General features: G+C 36.7%; 1 protein-coding gene across 1 annotated transcript in view; it reads left to right on the plus strand.

Moving 5' to 3' along the window:
- The window catches only part of BRCC3 (BRCA1/BRCA2-containing complex subunit 3), a 48654-nt gene that overhangs the window by 13302 nt on the left and 25509 nt on the right, over positions 1-9843 (plus strand). Inside the window, exons 5-6 of the mRNA XM_077780666.1 lie at positions 1678-1766; positions 3303-3358. Coding sequence (XP_077636792.1) covers positions 1678-1766; positions 3303-3358 — 145 coding nt within the window. The remainder of the gene's footprint in view (positions 1-1677; positions 1767-3302; positions 3359-9843) is intronic.

Raw genomic sequence — 9843 nt, forward strand, 5'->3', positions numbered from 1 at the left:
ACGTAACTGAACAAAAAATCAGCTCCAAATAGTGAAAATGATTAAGGAGCCAAATGAAAATAATTCAACACAAAATAAATTTGGAGATTAGAGCCCTGAGATCTTATCTTGAAAAAAATAATACCTAACTGGGTAAGCAAAAGGAATAAATAACAAAATGGAATAAAGGCTATGTTCAAAGATGCTTTTAAGAGTTAATTTGTTTTTAAACCTCAGCTCGAAAGGTCAGAGAATTACCTCAGCAGGAGAGTTGGAACACCAGCTTCAGATTTCATTACGGAACAGGTCTGTTAGACTCTCATTGCAGTCACTTACTAGTTGAAAAGATCTCTTAATTTCCCTGTGCCACAGTTTCGTCACTGCAGAAAAGGGGAACGTGTTATCAGAGCAGTATGTGAAATCATGTATAAGGCATTCTGTCTTATGCTCAGCACAATAGCAAAGATAGATACCAAAGCACTTCTCCGTAAAACTCAGTGTGCACAGAGCATGAGTCAATACTTAAAGTTGAATGGCAGACAGCATTGGAAGGATTAAGACAAGAATAATGAGATCACAAAACTATAAGAAAACTAAAGAAAAATAAGAAATCGTCTCCCAACTAATCTGGTGTTTACAATGACTGGATTGTTGTGGAATTCCAGAGCCTAAGGAATTTGTAGATACAAAGATGTATAGGTCATCTCCAAATGGTTGTTCAAAAATTAAGTCAAAACAGGTGCCCTGTGTTAGCAAGTCTTGGAAAAAAATGAGTGATGATTTAAAGTTTAGTGGGAAAAATCATCCAAGCTGCATTCAAGAATGACAAGTAAGAAGGAGTGAAAATGTTTTTTCATTAAGAGGTAGGGAGAAGGATGTGACAGTGGTGTGTGTGTGTGTGTGTGTGTGTGTGTGTGAAGAATTTTAATGTTTTTTATGATAAGGTAGGTAATATAATTAGTTTAAGTTCCAGTAGGCTTAATAAGAGTGTGTTCTAAACATATTTTAGAATGGTTATTACATAAATGATTATTCAACAAATTTATAGGATACCTGTACAGAACAATATAGTGGCAGTTTCTGCTGGCTTGGACCTTTATTTTGAGAGAGACAATGTAGGAAAGGGGCAGACAGAGAGAGTCCTAAGCAGGCTCTGAGCCATCAGCGCACAACCTGACGCAGGGCTCAGTCTCACAAACCATGAGATCATGACCTGAACTGAAGTTGGATGCTTAACTGACTGAGCCCCCAAGGCACGCCAGTACCTAATCTTTTGTATTCTTCATGAAAATTATTCCTGTAAGAATTTCCTCCATTATAGTTCTACACTTCCATTCTTTATTGTCAAGTCAGATACATTCACTTCCCTAGAGGATGCCCATCAAAAGGATTATTCCAGGAGACTTTGACTTCTTCCCAGGCTTTCCTTTCTCTCTCAGTCCCCAGGAAGAGATTATCAAGTTTTGGGGGCTGATTGAAAAGTCATTAATCTACCTTCTCTTATTTAATCCGGGAGTACTCTTCGCTCACCTAGTGAAATGTTTACACTGTGACACTCGTATTGTCTTGAGGCTACACCTCTGTTCCGTCTATGGGATCTGAATCCTGCTAGGGCTGTGTGCTTCCATTATCTTTAAATCTTCATTTTTATGAGATACAGCTTATTGACAGCAGATTTTTATTTTTGTTTCTTTGCAGATGTTCGCACACAAGCTATGTACCAGATGATGGATCAAGGCTTTGTAGGACTTATTTTTTCCTGTTTCATAGAAGACAAAAACACAAAGGTATTGTGTGTGTGTGTGTGTGTGTGTGTGTGTGTGTGTGTGAACGTGTGTGTAGAAACACACACACAGAATAGAGAAAAATCTTTTTGCAATTTTAATAGGGTGGCCAGGGAAGGTTTCAATGAGAAGGGTCATTGAGTCAGGACCTGAAGAAAGTGAGGGAGCAAGTCTTGTGGATTTCTTGGGGGAAGAGCGTTCCAGGCAGAGGAAATAGCCAGTGCAAAGACCCTGAGGTGAGTGCGGCATGTTCAGGGGGCACCAAGGAAGTCAGTGTGACGGCAGCAGAGTGAGGAAGACCATGACCGTATGTCCCAGTTTTACCCCACAATCCTATTTCGTTCACTCCTTTCCTATACTTAGAAGTGTCCTGGTTTGGACAGTAACTCATTTGGTCATCCTGCAGTGAGGTCTGAAAGATAATGGGGCCACATCTTAAGAGGCCTGTGATTTGACTCTGAGTTGGGAAGCCACTAGGGGGTGACTTTGTGTTATAACGGGATCTCTCTGGCTACTGTGTGGCTAGTAGACTGGCCGGTGGGTGGGAGCGGGTGCCCGGGGAGGGAGGGAGTGTGGAGTCCATGACACCCGTGAGACCAGTTAGGAAGATACTGCAGTAGTTGAGGCAAGAGGTGATGGAGGTTTGACCACGGTGGTTGGAGCAGAGGTAATGAAAAGGGGCCGGATTCTGCAAACATTTCGATGGCTAATAATAGTAGCAAGTGCTGCCATTTATTACCTGTTGTACGGTGCCTGCTTGTGAGGTGTTGTACATAAATGTGCTCTAACCTCGACAGCGGTCTATGACGACTATTATGATGTGTATGCATGTGCCAAATGCAGAGAAGCTCCGAGAAGCAGCTCAGTCAGTGGCTAGTCTCGCTAGTGTCTGTTTAGAGTGTTTCTTTTCAAATTTTAAGCCCGTAGGCTTGACCATGTATCAGTTCAAACAAAAAGAAAGTTGCTACTTAATATTGTGGGAATGAACTTTGCCAAGACTATCAAATGTGTTCTGTCCTTTAGTATATTAGTTGCATTGTCAAAATCTATGTTAATAATGAATATTCTTCATAAAATCACTCTTTTCCAGAAACATTAAAGTATCTTGAACTTTATACTTCATATGAAGTAATTTTGGCTTTGTCGTCATAAATTTATTCTCATTATAAATGGTTGAATATGCTTGTCAGCTTCCAACAAAGCAGTTTGAATGCTCTAGTTCTCGGTTTCTTGGTTCTCATGTTTATAAGTACTTGTCTGCTGTCACATGAACGCACGTTGGATTGTGGCCGTCTCGTGTTGACTGAGTACACGATCCTGTACAGAAATTGATTGATGGCATATTCCGCCTTCGGAATGCCTTTTAACGTTCCACCTCCAGAGGGCCTCTGGATACCTATGCTTATGTAAGGATATAAGTTTTAGGTCTGAATCTACTAAATTGCTATACCTGTTTCAATATTAGTCCTTCTCTGTGTGATCTTTCTTTCTTTCTCCTCCGGTTTTTGTTTGTTTGTTTGTTTTTGCTTTTGTTTTTAGACTGGCCGGGTACTCTACACTTGCTTTCAATCCATACAGGCCCAAAAGAGCTCCGAGTAAGTATGACAAGCGTGTGTGTATGTATTGGTGGGTTAATTTTCATTCCAGGGAATTGATTGTTTAACTTTATTTCTCTCACTAGGAAGACAATAATTCTGTAAGTCTACTTATACCCATTAACATCTCTGTAAGATGTAAGAATCTCTTTAGCACCTGGGATTTTAGGGATCTAGAATGCTAGGATCATTTAAACTGTTCATTGCAATGACACCATAAAAGCCCTTTCCTGAAGATATTCTAAAATGAGTTACTACATTCCTTCCTCTTGTGAATTGTAAGACAAAGACTGAGTATGCAAAGTATTATAGATTTCTTGTCCTTGCTGTGCCATACACTTGGTTTCAGACTTACAGTATCTTATTTAAGTGTTTGTATAGGTTAGTTTCCTCAGTTAAATTCAATTCAACCTGAATTAGCAAATCTCAGTACAGTGTGTGCTATATGCCAAGCACCATGGTACACGCTGAGAATACAGAGATGGAAGCCAAGTTCATTATCTAATTGGGAGACAGAAGCAGACAGTCTTACATTTTTTTCTCATATTTGTCAATGTATTATTATAGCATTGTTTGAAATAGCAAAGAATTGGAAAAAATAGATGTAAGTACGGAACCAATTAAATAAATTATGATGCATCGAAATAATGGAATAATATGAAGCCATTAAAGAATATGAGGAAAGTCAATATTAATACAGAAATATCTGTTATATATATTGTCAAAAAAAAAGATAAGGTAGAAGAATAGTATGGAGAGCCTGCCACCATGTGTATAAAGATATGGAAGAGAAGTATGCACACAAACATACCAGCGCACTTGCTTGTAAATACATCAAATAAATATCTGGAAGGAAACACGTCAGTCACCTCAGCAGAGAGGAAATGGGAATGAGGGACACTTCATTGGACCTTTCACGTAGCTGTGGAATATAAAATCATACAGAAATATTAATCAAGAAACTTTAAAATTTTTCATTAAAGTAATAGATGCAAATGCATAAAAATATCACATGGTACAGAAGAACTTAGTCTCCCTCCTCAGAAGGAACCACTTTCTCCTATTTTGTTTTTGGTATTGATGTTTGTTTCCATATCTCTAAATAATATACTTTTCATACTCTTTCTTGATGTATTACTAGTAGACATTATCTATTCTTATTAAGTTATCTTGTGCTCACAGGGAGGATTTAGCTCGCTTGCTCTTCTGTTGGTTACTTTTCTAATCGTAAAGTTTGTCCCTTTATTCTGTCAACAACAGACAATAGACAATATATTTTGGCTCCCTACTGTTACTTGTAGTTTTTACCATAAACCTTTATATTTTCACACTTGCACATATTTGTGTTCTGTGTTGAAACCATAATTGCATTTTCTGTGCTTTCTCTACTAGTGGACTCTAAGAGAATAAAATAAAGGGTCTATTTATTATGATTACGTAACGATTCTTCCATGTACAACCAAGCGGTGCAAAGTAGTATGATTCTGTTGCCTTTCTTGTATAGCCTTTGGCTTTTTCATGGAATTTTTGAGTGGCTTCTCTCTCCTAATTTTTCTGCCTTTATCACCTCACTGAGTTCCAGATTGTTAGAAGTTATATAAAAATCTTTGGAATCTCTATTTTAGGGAGTGAAGCCCTCCATCATCCTACCTTAGTCAGGGCCCATCCTGGGACTTTTTTTCATTATTCTCCTTGGTTAGATCCATTGTTGTCTGGATTTCGTGTCATCTTTCTTGGTTCACTCTTTCTAAGAAGGGTATGTGTTTGAGTCCTTTACCAATGTGATGCTTGTTCTTTTACAGGTGACTTTTTTTTGTTTTGTTTTCTCTGATAGCTTTTAGGAACTTCTGTATTCTTGATGTTGTGGAATTTTCTGTGATATATCCAGAGTGTGGATATTCTATGATTCAAACTGCTAGACACTGTCAGTCTGACAACACTTGTGTCACAGAAAATTCCACAACATCAAGTGTCTCCCCAGATAGAGCAATCCCTATGCACCCAGTTCCTGGGAGGAGAAAATATTTATAATTCAATCCCATCCCACAATTTAAATTTTCTTCAAATGTAAATTGGTCTTTGGGGGATAATTTCTCATTCTTTCAGTTAGTTTCCTTTCTCTCCAGTTTGACTCTAGATACCATTGAAGTATTGGGAAGATGAAGTAAACGAACTTATGCTGTAGGGAAAGGAGACTTCCTGGTCTCGTGCTGGTTTTGGGAACCAAAGCAAGAGTCCTTCCATTCATGGCTACTGCTCACCTTCATTTACCCAATGTGCCTCCTCTCTCATGGGCTTGCAGCCCCAACATAAGGAGATACCTTAACAGCCTCCTCTCCTATGACTTCCTCTCTCGCCCCATAGGTTAATAGGACAGATGTGTCATATCCTTTTCTCTGTTCTTTGATAATGCCTTCCCCTGTTTTCCCTTTCTCTTTCTAGAGCTCCTATTAGTCAGATATTAAGTTTCCTCTATTGTCAAAAGAACTCTTTTGACTCCTATTTTCTGTCTCTTTTTTCATTGTTCTAATTTCTCAGGTATATTTGCGATTTTATTTTCCAACCCTTTCATTTTAGCAATTTAATATTTTTAACTTCTAAGAGATTTTTCCTTATTTAGTGGATATTTCTATTTCTATTCTTACTTTATTGATATAATATTGAAGTGTTAAATTTTCTTCTGTTTTTTTTCCAGTTTTTTCTGTTTCTTATTTTTTATTATACTCTATAAACATTTTATGATTTATATTTTTAAATCTTTATTTTCATCCTCTTTTAATAATGAGGCAGCACAACATGAGAGATAGCTCATTATCTGTGGCCTTAGCTTGTCAACAGGAGGCTTCATTTTAGGGTGAGTGGGTTGAGAGCCAGCCATTTTTCTGGGGGATCGCTCAGTGTTAGATTTCCGGTATCTTGCTCTGGGATACCAATCCTGACAATTGCTGTGATCACAGTTTATTCCATTAGTTAGGAGAACTCTTGCTGCTAATGATGAGGATGACGATGGTGATGATGATTTTGGCTTAAGAATGGAAGCCTGCTTACTAGATATTTTGTGTATACTGAGTCCCAATTGTGGAAGAGCACGAAAGGGGAATAACTAGAGTCCCAAATTTCTGTCAGGAAGACCAAAAGGGGTAGTCTCCAGGAGCTTACAGAAAGGTAGGAGTGTGTTAAAGCCAACGTCATAATGTTGTCTCTACATTTCTGGGCCCACTTGTGAGCCATGTGTGCATGGACCTGATCCTAATTAGCATAAATGAAAACTGGATGAACTGGTAGACACCACACAGGTCCCATACTAACCACTGGGTGGCAAACATGCAGGAAATATTAGAAAGGCTCTGAAAACTGAACTGACATTGGAACCACAGCCCACTGTGGAAATTTCAACCGGAACTTAATTAGGCAGATGGCCTACGAAAACAAAAGCAACATTCTCTGTAGACTATAAACAAGATCCAGTGTATCACTTAAAAAATATTCAGAATCACTTGGCATGTGAAGAACCACAAGTGTCAACTTGCATGGAAAACAGTGATCAGCAGATGTCAACACTGAGATAACAGTGATGTAGGAATGATCTGATAAAAGCTTTAAAGCAACTATTATAAAAATGTTTTTAAAAATCACAAATATCTCCTGCAACAAATGTTTAAATAGAAAGTCTCAGCAAACAAATGCAAGACCGAAAGAAGCAAGTGCAAACTTTAGAACTGAAAAATACAAGACTCACTGGATGCACTTGATAGCAGAATGGAGATGACAGAGGAAAGAGTAAAATTGACGATAGATTAAAAGAAATGATCCAATCTGAATAGAAGAAAAAGATATTGACTAAAAAGTTGAATAAAGACGGTGATATCAACAAAAATGGCAGAGTAGGAAACGTCATGTTTTCCACAAAAGCAGCAAATAATCTGGCAAAAACTGTCAAAATCATCTTTTATTGGAACTGTAAAAACTAATCAAAACTTTATAGCAATCAGGCAAATGCTTAAGGAAAAATATCACAATCTCACATTTAAGGAAATCTCTGTTGAGTCACTCAATGTCCACTAAGCTAACAGGACAGAAATCTCAGTGGCTACACATAACAAAGAAAGATCATGTAAAATTAGTTCAAGAAGTAGCTTAAAGTTATTAAACACACAAAATTAGATAAATCGAGCAGCAACAATAAACCCTGGGGAGGGGGTAGAATCTGATTTCCACAGTTACCACATTATAATATTCAAAATGTCCAGTTTTAACAACAAAAAAGGCATTCAAAGAAACAAATTTGGGGCCATAAACAGGAAAAAGGAATTAATAAAAACATTCCTGGAGGAAACCCAGACATTAGACTTACTAGACAAAGACTTTTAATCACCTGTTTAAAATATCCTCAAAGGACACTTGTGGGGATGAGCACTGAGTGTTATGTGGAAACTAATTTGACAATAAACTATTTGTAAAAAAAAAATAAAAAATAAAAAATAAATAAAATATCCTCAAAAAGCTAAAAGGAAACTATGTAAACTATGTACAAAGAACTAAAGAAAACCATGAGAATGTCAGAGGATGTCAAACAGAATATCAATGAAGAGATAAATTATAAAAAGGAACCAAATAGGGATTCCATAATGAGAAGTACAATAACTGAAATGAAAAATTCAGCAGAGAGGTTCAGTAGCAGATTTGAGAAAATAAAAGAAAATTGATCGAGATTGCTGTCTGAGGAGCAGAGAATAAAAACAATGAAGAACATTAAACAGAGCCTAAGAGACCCATGGAGCACCTTAAAACATTATTAATATACTCAAATAGGAGTCTCAGTACAAGATGAGAGAAAGGAGCAGAAAATATACATGGAGGAATAATGGTCAATACCTTCCAAACTTTAATGAAAAGCATGAATCTACACACTTAAGAGTCTCAAAGGACTCCAAGCAGGAACATCTCAAGGAGATTGACATTGAGACATACTATAATCAAAGTGTTGGAAGCCAACGGCAAAGAGAATCTGGAAAACACGAGAGAAGTGACTCATTACATACAAGGGATTCTTTAAAAAAAATTTTTAATGTTTATTTGAGAGAGACAGCATGAGTGAGGGAGGGACAGAGAGAGAGAGAGAGAGAAAGAGAATCCAAAGCAGGCTCCAGGCTCTGAGCTGTCAGCACAGAGACTGATGCGGGGCTTGAACCCCGAACTGCGAGATCATCACCTGAGCTGAAGTCAGACGCTTAATCGACTGAGCCACCCAGGCGCCCCATACAAGGGATTCTTAATAAGATTGAGAGGCAGTTTTTCATTAGAAACCACGGAGGCCAGAAGGTAGTAGGATGACATAGTCTAATATGCTGATAGGGAAAAAAAAAAAAAAGAACAAAACTACCAAGTAAGAAATCTGTATTGGCAGAATTATCCTCTTAAAATGAAAGAGAAATTGATATTCCCAGGTAAACAAAACCTAGAGTAATTTTACTAGTAGGTCTGCCTTACAGGAATTGCTAAGGTGAGGCTTTCGGGCTAACATGAAAGAACACTTATTTGTTAACTAACTGGGATTTGAATTAAAAAAAAAATGAAAGGATACTTGACAGTGTCTTGAATCCATACAAAGAAATAAAGAATAGCAGAAAGATAACTCCATAGCTTAATATAAAAATCAATATGAATGTATTAATTTTCAGTTTGTAGCTCCTCTTTTTATCCCTATAGGATTTAAAAGGCAACTACATAAAGCAATATTTGTTAATCGAAGTTGATAGACACATATGTATAAAGATGTGATTTTTAATAATAACATAAAAGGATGGGAGTGGAGCTAGATAAGAATGTGTATATGGCTGAAACTAAGTTGCTATTGATTTCAATTAGATTGTCATAAATTAATATGTTAATTGTAATTTCCAGGGCAACCATTGAGGAAATGTCTTTCTAATAAAAAAGAAGGCAGTAATGGAGGCACTGAGGAACAAAAAAATATATGACATATAGAAAACAAATAGCAAAATGGCAGAATTCTTTATCAATTATATTAAATGTAAATATAAGGAAACTCTCCAATTGAAAGACAGCAATTGGCAGAATGGATAAAAGAAAAATAACTATCTGCAGATGACTCACTTTAGATCCAAAGACAAAAGTAGTTTGAAAGTAAAAGAATATAAAGAATATAAAATCCCAAACAAGTTCCCCAAAGCTATTAGAGATAATAAAGAAATTCAGGAAAGCTGGAGTGTTCAAAATCAATATACAAAAATCAGTTGTATTTCTGCACACCACAAAGCAACAATCCATATAATAGGAAATTAAGGAAACAATTTATAGTAGTATCCAAAATAATAAAATACTGAGGAAAAAATTTAACCAAGGAAGAGAGAGACTTGTAAAGTTAAAAATAGAATACACTGCTGAAAGAAACTAAAGAACACCTAAATAAATCAAAAGGCATCCCATGTTCATAGATTGGAAGATTCAATATGACTAAGGTG

The sequence above is a fragment of the Crocuta crocuta genome, unplaced genomic scaffold, assembly GCF_008692635.1.
Source record: "Crocuta crocuta isolate KB4526 unplaced genomic scaffold, BGI_CrCroc_1.0 scaffold1015, whole genome shotgun sequence".
NCBI lineage: Eukaryota > Metazoa > Chordata > Mammalia > Carnivora > Hyaenidae > Crocuta > Crocuta crocuta.